The sequence below is a fragment of the Zootoca vivipara genome, chromosome 2 (assembly GCF_965207765.1).
Source record: "Zootoca vivipara chromosome 2, rZooViv2.hap1.1, whole genome shotgun sequence".
Lineage (NCBI taxonomy): Eukaryota > Metazoa > Chordata > Lepidosauria > Squamata > Lacertidae > Zootoca > Zootoca vivipara.
The window spans coordinates 10494407-10513074 of NC_142584.1; the positions used below are offsets into that span (position 1 = coordinate 10494407).

At 42.1% G+C, this 18668-nt stretch overlaps 3 protein-coding genes across 12 annotated transcripts in view; all 3 read right to left on the reverse strand.

The window, feature by feature from the left end:
- Window positions 1–18668, reverse strand: part of HOXC8 (homeobox C8) — a 159851-nt gene that overhangs the window by 130246 nt on the left and 10937 nt on the right. For all 6 annotated transcript variants that reach the window (XM_088661309.1, XM_088661307.1, XM_088661308.1 and 3 more), the window contains exon 3: window positions 15751–15864. The gene's annotated coding sequence lies outside the window, so the exon portion shown is untranslated. The remainder of the gene's footprint in view (window positions 1–15750; window positions 15865–18668) is intronic.
- Window positions 1–18668, reverse strand: part of HOXC4 (homeobox C4) — an 80161-nt gene that overhangs the window by 33068 nt on the left and 28425 nt on the right. Inside the window, exons 1-2 of one of the 3 annotated variants that reach the window (XM_088661302.1) lie at window positions 16346–16384; window positions 15751–15864 (exon numbers count right to left, since the gene is read on the reverse strand). The exons of 1 other annotated variant lie outside the window; for it this stretch is intronic. In XM_088661302.1, coding sequence (XP_088517428.1) covers window positions 15751–15864; window positions 16346–16348 — 117 coding nt within the window. In that variant the 5' untranslated portion in view covers window positions 16349–16384. Of the gene's footprint in view, window positions 1–15750; window positions 16385–18668 lie in introns of those variants that run through there. One more of the 3 variants, XM_060272071.2, reaches the window with a different exon arrangement.
- Window positions 827–15888, reverse strand: HOXC6 (homeobox C6). 3 transcript variants are annotated; one of them, XM_088661306.1, is made up of 3 exons: window positions 15751–15888; window positions 2968–3176; window positions 827–2131 (listed from the first exon to the last, which is right to left on the reverse strand). In XM_088661306.1, exons 2-3 carry the CDS (start codon window positions 3119–3121, stop codon window positions 1821–1823), a joined length of 465 nt encoding a protein of 154 aa, XP_088517432.1. In that variant the 5' UTR covers window positions 3122–3176; window positions 15751–15888; the 3' UTR covers window positions 827–1820. The 3 variants fall into 3 exon arrangements, with proteins under 3 accessions (XP_088517432.1, XP_034956077.1, XP_088517431.1); XM_035100186.3 differs by lacking the exon at window positions 15751–15888 and having other exon boundaries at window positions 2968–3367; XM_088661305.1 differs by lacking the exon at window positions 15751–15888 and having other exon boundaries at window positions 827–2155; window positions 2968–3367.

Genomic DNA, 18668 nt, shown 5'->3' on the forward strand with positions numbered 1-18668 from the left:
AATTTTACGCACAAGCGGGGGTAAGAAATCGTCTTGTTGGGGGTTTGCTGGTATTTTCTTTTGTTTAACCGGACCCTGATAGTTTAGTGCACAATGTTCAAAGAGTAGCAAAGGTTCTCAAGGCAGTGAATGCCTCCAGAAGACAGGATTACTTTCTTGAACGTTTGTACCTGGTTGAAAAGATGCCTCTGAGCTAAAACATAAAAGCAGAGGGCAATTCCTGAGCCTAAGCCACAATGTAATGTTGATGTGCTCATTGCAAACTAGGCTATTGTCAATCGCTGCTTTCTAAGCGTCTGCAATAAAAAATAAAAATATTTCTGCCCATTACTCTGTTACCTCGAAATAAATATATCTAGAGAGGGGCGCCCTGGGAGTCTAGTTTCCACTGGTAGCTTTAATTTAAGAATGAATGAATGAATGAATAAATGCATTTGTTTTTAAGCAATTATTTGGCCTCGAGAATTAGGGAATAAAATCTGTCTGAGCTTTTAACACTCAGAGTTGGGGTTTCATGCAGTTTTCAGGGGATGAAAGCGCGAAATGAAACGCAGCAAGATGGGATATAGATACTCATTTTATATATACACACACACACACACACACACACACACACACACTTAAGGATGCCTAACTGGAAGTAAATTATATGCGCCCACCATCCTGTTTACTTCCGACTAAATATGCCGAGAGTCGTGCTGACAGGCGATCATGAATACTGGCATCTAAAAATGGAGCAGCATCCTCACGCACGGAATCCGTGGTGGCTGATGCAAAACTCTTTCACCTGAGATCTTCCCCCAATTGAATTTCAGAAACCATTCAGTAACTTTTAAAAATAATATCCAGTTTTTATTAAATACTCAACCATAGTCCTCTGGACGTGACCTTTATACATGATGTTAGAGAGTGTAACACAAGATTTATTTATTTATTTCCTCCTACTTGCTATAGAATTCCATTCACGTTTATACTGCTTGAACATTACAGTACTAAACATAAATATAAATACAGAGACCACAAATACAGCTAAAAATATTCACACAGAAACTGTCACAGTTTGTAGAATGCATAATGACCTCAGGTAGTGTTTAAATACAATTAGTTTACTCTGGAAAATGCTATATTTAGGTAGACATAGCTTGGAGGTGTGGGAGAAGGTGGGCATGGAAGGAAATATTTTCACAGGGGTAGGCAATTCAATCCCCCCCCCCCACTTACATCACCACCACCACCACAATAATTATCATCATTTTGGAAGCGAAGCTGCATAGAGTGCCTTTTTGACATGGTTGATCCCAAAGCAGCCCCTACAGGGGGATCTGCCTTTTTGCAAGCAAAACTATTCAGGAAGAGGGAAGAGGAGAAGGAATGGCGGGTGGTGGTGGTAGTAGTGGTGGAGGGGGTTGCATTAAATACAGTCTTTATGCAAAGGTAGATAACTGGGCTCGGATGCAAAGGCAGAGGGGGAAGTTGGAGGGGGGGCTTGATGAGCTCCTTAGGAAGAAAGTTATGAAAGTGGGTGAATCACTGCTGGAGAGATGGAGGAAATGGGGGAGGGGAGATCTCCCACCTCCACATCTCTCTCTCTCTCTCTCTCTCTCTCTCTCTCTCTCTCTCTCTCTCTCTCTCTCTCTCTCTCATACAACCAAATGTATAGATTGTGCCAGTGGTAATAGAGAATGGAAAGGAGAAATTGGGAGTGGGGGGCGAAAAAGAAAGAGACCGATAAAGAAGAGGAAGCGGGGCCGTGTGCGAATGTGTGTGTGAGTGTGTGTGTTGGGGAAGGGAGAGGGGAGCTGCCAGCACCGTCAGTGTTTTCAATCCTTTGGTTTCTCCTCTTCTGTTTCTTCCCTTTTCTCCTCCTTTGCGCCCAAGCTATCTGCAGCTGCTCCAGCGCCACCTCCCCCAGACAGGGTGGAACTCAAATTGCTTTCTTTTTTCCATTTCATCCTCCTGTTTTGAAACCAGATCTTGATCTGGCGTTCAGTTAGGCAAAGAGCGTTGGCTATCTCAATCCTCCTCCGCCGCGTCAAGTAGCGATTGAAATGGAATTCCTTCTCCAGCTCCAGGGTCTGGTAACGCGAGTAGATCTGACGCCCCCTCCTCCGATCTGCTCCATAGCCGACCCCTATGGATTCGGAAACGAAACAAACTAAAAACGATTAGTTAACAGATTTGAAAATAAAATGCGTAAATAAAAGAAAACAAACACAACGAAACCCAGTAGCCAGGCTTTCTCCAACCCCACCCTCCATACTCTGTCTTCATTGTCATCCACCGACCAACTCTCCCCCCCCCCACTGCACAATTTAATTCTGTGCCTTAGTCTTACTACCCATTAAAATCATGCAGCACACATGGAGGATGGGGGGTGTCTAATTGAAAGCATGTTCCTATCTTATTTGCAAAGATTCAGAATGTGTTGTTTTAATTATTTCTGCAAACTTGAAAAAAAATCCAATTAGATTTTACTCCAATGCTGCTTTAATTACTAGGAATAGACACTCCTTCCATATATTATGAAGTCAAGCTACTTCATAAATCCCCCAGCTGTTATTGGACCTGTTATTGGACAAGACACTTTGCATTTTTTGCCTTAATAAAAATGCCCTGTCTCACCTATCAGGGAAAATACATTTTTTTTAAAAAATACCCCCAAAAAATCCACATCACTTCTATTCTACACCTTATTTCCACCACCCCCTCCAAGGGAAAAAAATCAGAGCTGATTGCACTTTATTATAGATATTTTACACTCTCGAAGTCTTTTAATTAGAAAGAGCATAACAAGCCATATTCGCTTGCAACAACTTAACAAATAAAAGGCCTGTAGCGGCAACTGTGAGGAAGCTATATTATTGTTTTTATGGGGCCATAAAAAGTAGCTGAGCCTGTTCTGCTAGGGAGACGGTCGTAAAGATGGTTCAGTTTATTTAATTTATCTCTGCAAGCTGTAAAACTTACCACTGTGGGAGTTCATGCGCTGCATCCACGGGTATATTTGAATGCTAGTTTTCTGTTCCTGGGATGTGCTCCTGTTTTGGTCACTTGTAAAATCCTGTGCAATGGAAGTTTGTGTATTGTGTCCCATAGAATTTTGCCTGCAGCTAGAGAGCATGTCTTTTTCTTGATAAAAGGCATTAGATCCGTAATCATATGGTCCCCGACTGGAGCTAAACACAACATTATCTTGCGGTGAATAAAAAGGAGATGAATAGATCCTGTTTTGAGCAACCGCTGCTCCATAAGTTGAAAAATGCCTTACAGGGTCATAAGCAGAGGAATTGATCGCCACGTTGGGCAGGACCTCTTGACCACTGGTGAGGTGGCAAGACAACGACGGGTTTGTGAAATAGGAATTCATATCTTCCCCCCTATACCTGGCTTGTATGATTTCTTTAATATTTATTTCTGTCTCCAGTTTGTAGTCTGAACTAGATTGTTATAGGGACGGCTCCACTCCAGGACAGACAAAATGACAAAGTCAGCTGACCCGTTGTGAGCCAATAGGAAGCTAGATGTCAAGACACGGAAAAATTGCTTTTGCTTGTGTTGATTCCCCAGTTGAAACTAAGTATGCATTGAAAGTAAGTCTCGAAATTCTAAATATAAGATGGTTTGGAAGAAGAGGGGGGAAATAGTAAGTATGGTTCGGGGGAGGGAATGGGAGAGGGTTGAAGAGGGAGGGGCACAGAAAGAAAGAAAGAAAGAAAGAAAGAAAGAAAGAAAGAAAGAAAGAAAGAAAGAAAGAAAGAAAGAAAGAGACTTCTTTTTTAAATTTCACAAGCCAAATAGAGCTTTAGTTGATTTTTTTTTAAGAAAGAAAAGGCAAATGGTTATGGAGATCAGGAATCAAGATATTTATTCTATTGGAAATGCTTCCTTAATACCTAGCAACCAAATAGCTCAGAAATTATAGTCATAAATCTCAAGTGTGCATAAAATATTAAACCATAAATTTTCTTTTCCTCCACTAATTTACTGTTGGTCAATAAATGTGGAATCAAGTGCTTGTGCTCTTTATAATACAATCTTGAAAGCAGGGAGAGGAGACCAGGTGACAGCTGGGCAGATACTGTATCTTTTAGAGCATTCCTGTACTCTGGAATTTGAAGAACTTTCCAGGGTGGTGGGTTGCTGCTATATTTGTATATATAATCAAAATTCAGAGTCCAGGTTAGAATTAAAAAGAAGAAGAAGCACATTTGTATGTTTCTCTATTGAATATTTGCTTTGTCATTTTTCAGAGCTGGAGTCTGCTATGGCAATGTTTACATTTGCAATATCAACATCCCCCAAAGCATTACCTTTGCATTTGGAATGGTGTTTGCTAGAAGGAGCCCCTCGTGTTTATGTTTGCAAAAACAGAAAGAGGTAGAGAAAGGAATGAAAAAATTTACGACTCCAGATATTTGTAGCTGATTGGAAAACTTCCCTTGAAATATTTAGTTAGATTAGAGAGTGGATTACATTCTACTCCTCTGGTGGATTTGCACCGACACACTAATTGAAATGAAGACAGCTAATCTAATTTTAATTTCAATCCAGTGCCATAAATTGTTCCTTAAAAGTAAAATATACCTGCTGATCTGTAAATATAGCAAGACTCCTACATCATTCCATTGGCTTGCTATTTAAAAATTCAATTAGGACTAGGAAACATTGGGCTTATTTCCATGGGCATGTTAGGAAGCTTTTGTTTAGTGGTTTTAAAGCTAGAACCAGTCGATTTTCTGGAAAGCTTGGAATATTTCTCATTGTGTTTGGTCGTAATGAATCAATACTTCTAACATTCCTCTTTTGGGTGAAGGTTTTAGTTGAGAAAGAAGGGGAGCACATACCCCCCCCTACACACACACACCCCTGCTCTAAGTGGAACCCGGATGCCAAAGGATTTTATGATCTTTTTCCTCTGTGCAACAAAGCAAAGTAATCAATGGTAGTAATAAAACCATAAACGAGACTGCAACTGACAAAAAGAGGACTGAAGTATTCATCTTGTATAACGTTAAGCGTTCCTTGAGTGTCAGTATGAAAAAAATATAAAAGTTTCTTTTAAAAAATCAGGGAGTATATAAAGAAAGCAAGAGAGTGTGTAGCTTGTTATTAAGCTTCTATCCTGCATCTCTCCCTACTAAATGGACATGGCTTTTCCATCCTACAGCAGTTCTCATCCAAACGTGTACACATTTAAGGCTGGTACACATGACAAATTTACTAGCATGCCGATTTTGAAAATAGTATTTGCTTTCCTGAGGCTTCCCAGCTATTTAGCACATTATACCGGATAGTCCATAGACAGAGAGGTACAACCACTAGGAGAATGGGAGAGGAAAAAAAAGGGCCCAAACATTACCCCACTACACACACACACACACACACTTAGAGATATACATAACAATGCAACTAATGTGTCTGTACGTGTAGGTAGGTTGGTAGGTCAGTAGATAAACAGAGACAGGCAGACAAGCAGAGCTCAGTGAAGCTCATGGTAACTGCAAGCAATTAATATCACTAGTTTTCAAAGTCATTCTGTGTGTGTGTGTGTGTGTGTGTTTCCATGCACAATCAATCCGAACTGATAGAAGGTAGATATTTTTCTTTCTCTTTTAATGGGAGTTAGATAACACACACAAACACAGAGAGACTCCTCCCCCCTCGTGTGTTTGTGTTTAGATTGGATAGTATCTTAAAAAATACTTCAGTGTAGATTGAGACTACATTAAAAGTAATAGAACTTCAAGGTGTGGGAATGAGAAGGAGATAAAGAAGAAGACTTTCTTGGTAGGTTCAATTCACCAAAAGTATATTCATTGTTCTAGTGTTATAATAATCCTTATCTCAGACCCTTAAAATTTCTGGGATGGTTGCAAATGCAAAGGGGGCTGGGGTTTGGAGGGGTGACCTGTAGAAGTCCTAGGGAGCTGTTTTGGAGGGATCTGGTGAGTACCAAGTGATTTCGGGTGGAGAAAGTGAAGTGTTTTATTACTTTTCTAAACAGAAGAGAAGACCTAGAAGTCTGGTCGGATTATAGGGAAGAGAAAACAGCTGGCGCAAAGAAACCCAACATAGAACCTTTCTTAAGTGTTGGTTGGATGGGGAGAAAGAAGACGCTGGAAAATTTGTATATATACACGCCGGACTCAGTGTTATAGTAGTTACATTCCTAATATTTGTGTGTGTGTGTAGAAGTTATTATTAAGGTTCTTATAATGTATTTGATCAAAGGAGACGACTCTTCCCTTCCCTTCCCCCCCCCTTAAAAAAACAACACAGGGAAATGTGTAGGACTTTTTCTGGTTAAATTGGTCTGCAAACAATTATGTAAACTCATCAGCAGAAGCAAGAACAGATGTTTTATTAAAACTGCTACACAGCAGTGAAAATATGTGCAGGTCCTGGAGTAGTTCTTGTATAGCAGTTGGGGTCGGGTCTCTCCCCCCCCCCCTCCCCGCCCCCTGGAGTTAAAGAGCTCACAGAAAGCTGCAATAACATCCATTCGCTCATAAGGCTGTTTTCTCTTTTTTTGTGTTTTTACCCCCGGATTTTACCCCCACACCGAGGTTAAAGAAGAAAAATACCCTTCGTTAGAACTCGCTCTCACTCTCTCATTCTCTCTCTCTCCGTTTTAATTAGCGAATTGATGAACTGATTTAGAGGAAAGCTTCAAAAATGCACACTCCACACATGTGTTTTCCATCCCCACTAATTGTGGAAAGGAAACAAGAGCTATCGTTGGCTCCCCTCTCTCTTGCAGCCCAAGTAAAATGTTGTCAGATTCTGATTCTGTCGTGTGATTCGGAGTGCAAATTCGGAAGCGTTTGTTTACTCATTTGTTTGTTTGTTTCGAGAAGAGAGTGGATTTTTCTTGGGCGTTAATGGCAAGGGTTTTCAGTTGAGGCTGTTAATGCAAGTGGAGCAAGGGGGGGGGGAAGAGAGAGAGAGAGAGAGCTTCACAAATTCTCACCCAGTCTGTTGCCTAGGTGTAGAAAACTGCTTATTCATAAATGCAGTTTGTGTCTGGATAGCTTTAAATATGCAACCAAAGTTGCCCTGGGTCAAATACGTTTGTTTACTGTTCATGTGTTGGATTAGCTTGCACTCTTGTCTGGAATAGTTTATTATTCCCTGATAGATTGATAAGAACTCCCCCCCCTCCCTAAACACACACCGCTCAGCAAACATGCGCGGGCTTGTTTATAACGTGTAGTCATATCTATGTATAGACTTCCAGACTCTACCGCTATGTCCTCATTTGTGTACCATTTATAGGATGAAGAGGCAAATTGGTCTTGGATCTGTGTAGATGGAGCGTATGTGTTTTTCGCGCAACGCATGCATTTCAAAAGTAAGACAGCCACGCTTGGCGATTTGCTTGTACCTTTGTTTTGTTTTTAAAAGTATTTGTGTATGGAGCAGTAGCAGTACGGAAAACAGAAGAAAGAGAGATAAGCAGAACAACATAAGCAGACGACGAGGCCAATAATTTTGCGCGCAAGAAACACGTATTTTAAGGTGTTGTGCTTAAATCCACGCGGTACCTTTAAGTGGATACCTAATTTCAGCTGATCTCACCTTATATATGTTATCTCGGCCTTTTTAGACTTGACAGTTATTGCAGGCTAGAGCTTCTTGCCTTGTAATTATTTATTTAGAGCGCTTGCACTCCAGTTATCCCTGCTCCTACAGAATAACCTTCTTAATCAAATGTTCCTTCTGCCCGTAAATAACTAAATGATGATGATGATGAGAAGAAGAAGACAGAAAAGAAAAGAAAAAAGCAGTATATGTGGCGCATAAATACCAGGAGTCAAATGTGCCTGACCGATGCATTTGCATTATTTTAAGTGTTCCTTTCTATTACAGTAATCGCATCTTGATAAACTCTCGGACTGCTAGTTTCGCTCAGAGTTTTCACCCAGTTTATGTCATGATTACTTAAACTTTTTAACTAAAGTGGTTGACCCAAAAAAATAATAATGTTAAAATAATTTTTAAATCGGAGAAATTTTCCTTCCATAGAAATAATTATTATTGTAAATAATTAGCAATAATACCAATCGGGGGTTTCTCCCTTTCTGCATTTTGTCTTGCTTTTGCCCTGCATCCTTCAAAAAAACATCCGCCCCCCTACGTCTTGTCACATAAGCACCGCTTCTGCGGTTCGGCCTGCAATATTCTTGGCTGCAAGGAAGAAAAAGTACAAGTCCAGATTTGTTTGTGGTCTTATTGCTATGGCTCCATGACTAATGAAAAAGCAGTTTATAACTTTCTGCTTTCAGGAAACTCGGGTTGCTGCCCCTCCCAGCCACCCCACTCGGTATGATCTGCCGCATGTGGGGTGGGGGAGGTGAGGAATCCCAACAAACAAGCAAACAAACAAAAGCCCAAGTGTGTGTGTGTGTGTGTGTGTGTGTGTGATCTGGCAACGTGTTATACTGGAAATGTCATAACCCAAATGATATTGCTGGAAATGAATTCTAATGACTTCAAACTGGGGTGCAGATATATGCGTGTGTAGGGTTTGGGGGTGAATGGAGGGCTACGATTTAGATATTTCACACATCATGGGAGTGGTGTCGGTGGGAATTCTGGAGAGTGTCAAAACACACGTCTAAGATAGGCAAAATAACTGGGGCGGGAGGTGGAGAGAGGAATGGGCTCAATATCGATTGAAATAAATGGGGACCCGCACATTATTAAGATTCAAGTTCTTTTCTGACGTTATTAGGCATTTACGTAGACCCCGCCCTCTCCCCCAAGTCAACCTGTTGTGGACGCCTTATACACTTAGACACGCTGTGTTATGTGTGTCTCTTATTTATTTAGCTGTTGATGGGTTGCTGTATGTATGTATATATACATACTTATTTATCTGTCTATTTTTCTTTTCATTCTAGATGTCTTGGTGGAGCCCCCCTTTCCAGCACTGGAAACCTTCCGGCCTCCTATAAACAGAACTTCACGTTGGTCAATCATTTTCAAGTAACTATGTTGCTTCTGTATCTGCCCGCACCCCACGCCCCGCACCACTTATATAAGTTAAGTCTTGGCCAGTTAAAGAGTCCCCCCCCCCGAATCAGCAAAGATCCAAGGTAACTGTTTTAGGAGGCAGCGGCGGAATCTGACAGCTTGCCCAACTTAGAAGTTATTTCGAATTCTCCTTTCCTTTATCCCTGTTTATTCCCTGTAATATTCAATGGGATTTTTGAAACTATATGAGGTGTCCCTATGCTGACAGTACAGGAGGTAAAAATATTATTGGGTGATTGGGCCAATTAAGAGTCTCTCTCCCCCCCCCCAAAGATTTTCTTCTCCGCTTGCTACTGTGTAATGTCTATTACGGTCGGTTAGCCCTGCAAACTTCACCAAAGGATGTTCAGTTTAGAGAACTTTTATGGTTGACTTGGATTACTCCGTTTTATGGCACGGAAATGTTCCCTAAAATGACCCCCCCTCCTTCCCTTTTGACATTCAAGAGAGTTGCGGTCGTGACGTCACGTCGAGTTGTCATGGAGAATAGCTACCGGCTTAAAAATTATAAAGCGTGATATTATAGAGCAACATAAAATATGGATATAAGCAACTACTTACGCCCGCGAAGAGATTAAACAAAGAAGAATACGATTTTAATACATTCAGGAAGAATAATTCAGTGATGAGGAATGGTTGTCATTATCTATGAGTTCTTATTTTATTGTTTGCACATGGGGGCGGGGAAGAAGGAAAAATTAATCTTAGGACGCCAGGAAGAAGAACAAGAAGGGGGAGAAGAAAATAAAATAAATAATAAGTCAGGACACAGTATTAGTTGCCTTAATAGTGGGTGTGTTTAAAAAGCTGATCGCTTACTATTAAGCTACTGTACATATTTGGAGAGGCAATATTTGTTGCACGTTGGGAAATGCAATCCATTTGCGTAACTTTTAATGGGGAGACAGTTTAGTATTTTTGGATCTGCTTAAATACACTCATTCTCTCTCTTCTCCACCCCCCCCCCCAAGGAGTGGGGGCGGGAGTGGCGTCCTCCAGCTGACGGGCCTTATCTATTTTTATGAATGCATGAACACTGGAGGTGATTTAAAACGCAGCCTTCTCAAATGAAGGGGGGGAAGAGGGGGTGAGATTGCCGCTTCAAACAGCAACCTAACAAGCCACTGAGGAACTTCCACCGAGTGTCCAATTCAACCCCTCAAACAGCCTACTTCCAAATAGCTTTGAAGAGACCAAACTTTTAAAAAGTTCTAAACTGTCCAACCAGCGCCTTAATAGGGGCAAAGGGGGCTTGTTTACGAGGCAGCAATAGGAACGGAGGGGAGGAGACTGCCGTTGCTTGGAAGTAGTAAAAGACCCTGCGATTCCGGCCTTTATGGCACAACAGTCGTCCTCTTTCCCCCCTCTCTTTCTCCCAAGCATTTTGACTCTCCAGTCGTGAAATAGCGTTATTATTTTTGTGTGTGCGCGCGTGTGCCCCCTTATCTTTCTTGCACCCATCCTACAAAAGTGCGAGGGGGAGGGGAGAGAGAGAGAGACCAAATTGCAAGATTGTTGGCTTGCCAAGTTTCAGTCACTTGGTGGCAGTATACAAAACAAGTAAACAAAAAGAAAGCAGCAATTAAAAGGAAGGGACGGCGGGGGAAGAGAAAAATAGCACCCCTATTAAAGAGGGTTGTGTAGAGAGAAAGGTGAGCGTGCGCACACGCTCAGGCATCGTCCGTGATTGCTTAATTCAAGGAGAACAGGGAATGTAAAAACTGAACCCCGCTCTGCCCGAACAACATGATAGTAAAGTCGAAACAAAATTTAAAAATTCCTTCCAGTAGCACCTTAGAGACCAACTAAGTTTGTCATTGGTATGAGGTTTCGTGTGCATACCGGCGGAGCACCGCCGTGGTCTTTTGCTAGAGGAAAACTCCGATCCTCTCCACGTTTCACGAAATCCACTGCAGTTAAAACCTGTTCACTGTACCACGTTTTAGGAAGGTCTGAATCGCCTTATAGGCCTTTCTGTTTCGATTTAAATGCGGACGGTCTAAACTTATTACCTGCTGTTAATTTATTGGGAAAACAGGAGGCGGCCTTGCGCCAAAGTTGGTGTCGCGCTAAACGCAGTTCAGCTTGTGTCTGTCTGGGGGCAAAGGCGCAGATCTCATCGAAATCAAGGGCAGAAATCCAGTGGGTTTTCACGGAGCTGGATTGTACCCCCTAAGTTTTATTGCTTTGTGGGTTCCCTTTCTCATGACACGTTTATTTTATACAGTCAGACTCAGGACGGCGGCGTGTACTGCACAACCTCACCCACAACAGCTGTAAATTGTCCTGTGTTCATTAGATGAACCTCAAGAAACGCCAATGGATCCAGTTGATCTGATCAGCAATTCCAGTAACCAAAACTGTCACGTGCTTTCTCGTTTTTTTAATCATCTATAGCCACAACTTCCCTCCACGATACACGAACAGTTATGCAGTTCAACAGCATATAAAATATAAACACAGAAACGAACGCTCCCCCAGATTCCCTGGCATCCGATTGAAGGTAACCCATCCTCAGGGCTGCACATTTCAATTCAACCAAATAATTGGAAGTAATGCTGAAATTATGATATTTCGTTGCACTCTGCAAGAGACCGGTGTCTGCAATGTTGAAATGTACATGCACGCACACAAAACGCCCCATATCTCATATGTACGTGAGGCATATAATAACATATAATATCACATATTAAATATTAGACCACATCGTGTTTTGAATCACAGATACCATTCTTTCGTCCATCAATCTCTCTCCCCCACACACTCTTGAAAATGTAACTTTCTCTCCCTTTTGCTTCTGGGACTTAATACTTTAAAACAACAACAACAACAACAACTTTGGCCTTAAGACTGAGTATTTTTTTCCTTTTTTAAAAAAACCTGTGTAAAGTTTTTGTTTATTTCAGCCAGTCCCATTTTTACGAATAAAAAATGCATCACACAAATGTATGGACACGATCCGGGGAAAGTGAGGAACGTCCAACACCTACTGATTTCAAAGCAAGCGTTAATTAAGCACGTGCGTAAATAATCTCTCATTGTAACTCATGGCGCTTAAATATGTTTGCCACTTAAGGGAAGGTCCGGGAAATATCCGCATCACTATAGGCCCAAGAGAGCCTCTCAATTCCGCAGGCCAATACAGTGCAAAGCGTGCTTGTAAAATGTAGGAAGCTAAGCCCCAGACGCAATTAAAATAAAAATTAAATACCAGAAGCACATACAACAAAATTATTGAAAAGTGAAGTTCTCTCCCAACTCGCCCTAACCTGTTCATAAACAAGGTCAGGACTTCGCCCCTGCTGCTTTGCAGCCATACCTTATTTATTCTAAGCAACGTGGTCGCCTACTTCTGCTATTTTATTTTATTTTTGTTTAAAAACTTTGAACACTGATTTAAGCAATCGTAATTGCACGTATTCCCCCCCCCCGGCTCCCAGCTGCTCATGCGCACGCCGCCAGCCTCCCTGCTCTCTCTTCTAAATGAATTGTAAATTGGTATATATTACACGATTTCAGGGTGCATTATTACGACAATTACTGAGGTTGTCATTTTAAAAATAGTTTGACTAATTATGTTTTTTCATTCCCCACTCTCACCCCACCCACAGCCGCTGTTCCCCTCCCCCCCCCGTTTCTCTCTTTCTATGTTGAAAAATAGGTACATAGATAGTGGTGGTTGCTTTTATTGTTGTTGATACGGTTTTGCTGCTGTAAAGAAATGTATTATTGATATTGCAGTTGTTGTAAAATTGTAATGTTCTTCCAATTGTTTTTATTATGGCACTCGTTCCCCTTAATAAATATATATGTGTGTGATTTATATTACCGTGTCACATTTGTGGTTTTCAATTTTCACATTTACTGCCCTGTTTATGACACGCACCAAGGATTAAAAGCTACGTGCGGGGGCCAACGTTAACTATCACAGTATCGGATTTTGCTCGTGGATGTAGTCTGTTCCCCCCCCCGCCCCCGCCCCCTTTCCTGGACCTGTGTGTCAATAATGCCTGGGAATGTTCACTATGATCCCTCGTTTATGGTGATGTTATAGATAAAAGGAGCCATTCATTTCTTTTCGTTTGGTCTGTAAAGTACAAGGAATATAAATCAGTTTTTCTTATATTCCCTCCTTTTAGATCAGCTCCAGCGTTCTGAGTTTATGAACAACGGCAATATGTCAGTTTCAAGACTAAATCAATACATTAAAATGTGTATTGTATGGGCAATCCTGGGAGAGAGGAGGGGGTGATTGTTGCTAAAGGAAAAGGCACAGCAAATAACACTGGACAACAGGCAAATATCGAAAGGGATCCATATCTCTTCAACCACCATAAAAACACGTCCTGACTGCAGAAACAACGAGAGGATGAAAGGAAGGGGGGAAACGACAACGACAGTCCAGCAAGCATGTGGTTCAAATAACCATTGCCTGGTCTTTTTCTTTTCTTTTTAAAGGTCCCTATTGCGACCTCCTTTGCAGTAACTAATGGAACCCACCGCATTTATACCGTAAATATTCACCCAAGCAAATCGGAGGGAGGGCGTACCTTTGTTCATTACTGCCACTCCTAAACCCATTTACCTGCAAGTAAGCCACCTGGCTTTCTTCCACACGCCCAATAGGAAGCTCATTTAGAAAGCGAGCAACGCATTCCAATGGACTACGGTGGAGTTTACTGGCCTCTCGAGATGCGATTGCAGACTAAACCTGACTGACTCCCGAGTAAACGCGCAGCCCGCACAGTCCAGCAACCGTATCCCAAACTGTATCCCCGCACCCCCGTCACCCCCCAGAAATCCGACTCCCCAAAGCAAAATGGGAGAGATCTATGTCCATCTATGCACAGACATGACATACGCACGTCCCACTTACCAGTTTTGGGCTTCTTTTGTTTACAGAACCCCCAGGAAGGCTCTTGGATGGGCTGCCCTCGCTCTTGCTTTCCTTAAGAATAAAATGGCTGGCGCGATCGGATGTATTTGATCAGATTTAACACCACCCCACAGATGTTATTTGTTGTTGTTTTTTTTGTCTGCCACTTTTATAAACAATAGTCATTCATTGCAGCACACATATTGCAGCAAGCAATCCAATTAGAACGCGTTTCATTAGAAGTCCCCTCAAAAAGCCCCGTGCAGTGTTGTGTGCTCAGTGGCAAAACGCTATCGCGGGCGAGGCCTTTTATAAACCTGGATGCAGAATGTGTTAAATATTTCATTGAGGAATCCAGCTGAAGGGCCTTACAAGCGGGAGACAAACAGGGTGCCCTTCCCAAGAATTTGAATTTCTATATGTTTATTAGCATGGGCAAAGGGGGAATGGATTTAGAATAAATTCAGTAAGGGACCTGGGTCTTTGTTCCCTTCCCCCACCCTTTTGTCGAAAGCCTCGTCCTCTGTTTTGTTATTATTTGCTTCCGATTATTATTATTATTTACTAATTGGAATGCAGTTTGCACCCACATTAACTGAGGAATATCTCAGGAGGATATACACCCATAATCATATAATGCATCGTGTTGGGCCGGTGTAGTGTGTGTGTGTGTGTGTGTGGACTCTACAAAGGGAAATATGTAATAATAATAATAATAATAATAATAATAATAATAATAATAATAATAATAAAACCATGTTCTCTGCTAACATGTTGGAAGGAAACCCTCTTCATCAACGTTATAACACAACAAACAAGCACTGGAATACACGCTCCACATCGTAAAATGTTGACATGGCACATCCAAACAAAGCAGTTTATTTCTTAAACTCTTTAAACAGTCATCAAATTATATCGAGAGAGAAATAAAGTCAGGATTCATGCTTTGCTACATTGGACTGCACCTTTCCCGGAGGGGCGGGGGAGGCATGAGACTGACACAGAGAAACACACTCTGAAATGGTCAACTCCTAAATATAGTCTTAAAAAAATATAAGCTTTCCGAAGAGCCAATCGGAACCATGTGTTGGAGGAAGAGAGTGGAAAAGCAAGGCACCTCCTGCTTCACAACAAACACAGCTAGCTCATAATTGCTCATTAAAAATGGCACTCCTGCTTGCTTGGCTACTTTCTTGCTGTACACCAGGGGGAATCTTCCTCCCCTGTTTCCTGGATGAGAGCGCACACTGCGCATGTGCTTGAAGTACTCACTCAGCTCAATTGCTCTTAAGAAAAGTTGTCACTGTTGTTTATCTTTTTTAAAAACAAAAACAAAAACAAAAAATAACCGCGCACGCTAAAAACTTTTTTTAGATAGTTATGATAATAATTAAATGGATTCAATGGCATTTGGGCCCAATCTGATGCTCCATCCGGATGCTCTCATTGACTTTAACTACTGGACTCTACGACCACAGGCGCTTTCTCGCCGCTGCGTTCCTACCCCCCCCCGCGAGGGCGCTTCCATCCCAGCCCTCACGCCATCCTCCCCACCCCAGTAAACACTGCACCATTGTATAGGGGAGGCAGACTGCAGCCGGCATCCTCTGTCTCCAGCAAACCAGACCGCAGTGACATCACCACTAGCAAACCGTTCACCCCCCCTCCCTCCTCCCCCGAATTAACCACATTTGCGCCGATCCTTCCTGATCATATTCTGTCATAACCAGGCTACACCCCTCTTTCCGTCTGCTTCGCGAAAACGATGCATCATTATCTTTAACACCCATCGCCATGGATCATTAGTTACACATTTTAGCCAATAAGGGAACACTTACCAGATTCTCTTTCCCCTTCCTCTCTCTCTCTCTCTGTGTGTCTTTCCTTCTCTCTCTCTCCCCTTCCTCTCTCTCTCTTCTGCCTCTTTTCTGTTCCGCTGACGCGGTGTTCAGCTCCACAGAAATATTAAAAAGGAGAAACAAAACAAAACAAAAAAGAGTGGGGGTGGGGAGGGATAGAAAGAAAATGAACCAAAAAAATAAAATAGTCGTCTTTTTTTTTAATAACTTGGGGGTCAGGAGAGAAGACGGGGCTAGCATCGCTTCCCCCTCCCTCCCCCTTAAAAATAAAATAAAGGTATTTACAACTCCTTGTCCCCCTCGTCATTGCATCCTCCCAAGGAAATGTGTTGCGTTTTGCCCCTAGGGGTGGAGAATGGGAGGAGGCAACCAGCGCAGCAGTAAACTCATTATTCCTAAAATGCCCAGAGCAACTAACAATTCCAACCCCAAAGGAAAGAAAGGGAGAAAGAAAAGGGGGGGGGAAAGGGAGGAGAAAGAACAGAGACAATTCGAGATTCCTTCCCCCACCCCCTCCACTACCACCACCAGAAAAAAAATACTAATAATAATTAAAAGGAAAAAATACAGATACCATCGTACCCCCGTTTCACTGGCACTGCTTGGACTGTTAAAGGAAGGACTACTGCGAAAGAGTCATAAGAGAAACCACAATAAAAAGTTCACGTTCATGGATGGAGTCCACATGACTTCCTGTGGCCAATCCAACTTGTGATTCAGTCGTAAACTTTTATTGCTCAGCTGTAAATTTTCTGCAAACAACCAAGAATGCGTTGCATTTTTGTGACGAGTGCAAATGCTCTTCTCTGTCGCCATGTTTATAGAATTACTCTTTCCATATATTTACATGTGTGTATATATATGTCTGCGTGTGGAGATATATATATATATATATACACACACACACATTAAAATATATTCAAACCCGAATTCATTTGGAGAGATCTGACGAAGGAGGAGTAACAGCTTTGTTTTAAGCCTATTTATTCATTTCTTTTTTAAAAAACAAAACAAAACCACACACACACACACACACACACACACACGAACCAGCTAATATGCAGAAGGGGCGGAGACAGGGGAAGACTACAACGCTGGCGTTCATCAGGCAATGCTACTCTTTCTATTATTGCTGCTAATTTGCTTCTTGTTTCGCTTCTGGCTCTTATTTGCTTATTCAAGGGGCAACCCATACGGCCACGCTACCACTGATTTTCCAATTCCCGGATTGCACCTTTAATCAAGCCAGTTCACTGGTGGGAAATGCAACCTGAATATACTTTTTTTTAAGGCGATAAATGTGTCGCACGCACTCACAGTCTCCCTCACACACACGTAGGTGTGTGTATCGAAGAGATGTTTATTTACAACCCCGGTCCCTTCCCTAGACCTGTGTTTAACTCCTAACGGACCCTGTTCCCGAAAGCAAAAGGTGACTCCTTTTTGATACTTGCAATTTCCATAACACCCACCTTTTCACTGTTCTAGAACCCAGATATCTTCTGAATCAGTCTCCCCGGCCCCAACCCCAATCCACATTCAGTGGGACCTCAAGGGTTTGGGGCTAAGACTTCGTCTTAACTGGAAGATAGATCGGGTTTTTCTCCCTTAACTATAAATAAATCAACAAACAGCCTTCCTCCCCCCGTTTGGGGTTTTAATGGGACAACTGGTCTTCTTGGTGCACTTCAAATCTATAAAGAGGCTCCCGAAACTGTGACCTTTTCAAAATTAGCGGACTCTAACTAAAATAAGGGTATACATTAAACGCATCTGTCCACCCAAGGACCGACAGAATTTCTTAATATTTGATCACAGGGTTCCACGCCCTTTTTCAGTTTCACTCTCCCAGGCGCGCATTAATATTAGTATTACAAGACTGAGATTATGGGGCCATATAGTTAGAGAAAAATAATAATTATGGGGCGAAATCTGATAAACCGCAAAGAGTAATTTTTCCTTCTTAATACGTAGGCTATAGAATAAGCGATAATATACATAGATACATGATAGAGAAGATTGGATGGATAGCTAGCTAGCTAGCTAGATAGATAGATATAGATGATAGATAGATAGATCTGAAAGATATTAGCATTGCTGTCTGAACATGCTGCCCCATAGAAATAAGTCATAACCTTGGGGCGAAATGGAAATTGGGGTGGAGAGATATTTCGAAAGCTACCTCCTATCCTAATATCTGTCAGGGTTTACCTGCATTCCAATGGATTTTAATGGGATCGGATTGCACCCACATATACATTTTTATTCCGCATGGCAGCTAACTTTTCGCTTCTCTCTTTTTTGTATTTCGAAAATTTCCAGGCGTGGGGAAGGGTTGTGTGGGACGCGTTTCCAGTCTATGTGCGAGTGCGTGTCTGTCTGGGGCGGCGGCGGGGGCCCCCAAACCCCACATTATAGGATGTAATCCAACCGGACGGAAGGGAAATTACTTTTTTTCACTTTACAAACCGCCAATAAATTTTATAACAGGTAGTTAAAAGTTACGACGAGGAAGGAACCGTCACAACAGTGGCTCTGGAGACAATGGGCTCCCCGTTTTCTCGGGAGAAAAGGGTCCATAAAGAGAACAGGAAATTTCATCTTGCAGCAAAAGCATAACCTGTGCTGCACGTTTTCGGGTGTTGCAGAGAAAGAGATTGGATACATTTCCTTCCCTCCTTCCCTTTTGTATCTTATTCCGCATTCCGACTCTCTCAATACTGGAGGCACGTTTAATTGCTTTAGGTGCTCTGCGGATTTTACCTCGCCTCGGGTTGCCAGAGGTGGAGGGGAAGCTCTCCGAACTTTTCCTAGGAGGGAGGGGACCCTAAATTAGTAACTTGAAATTGAGAGGGAATGATAAAAGGAAGAAGAAGGGGGGGGGAGACACACACACA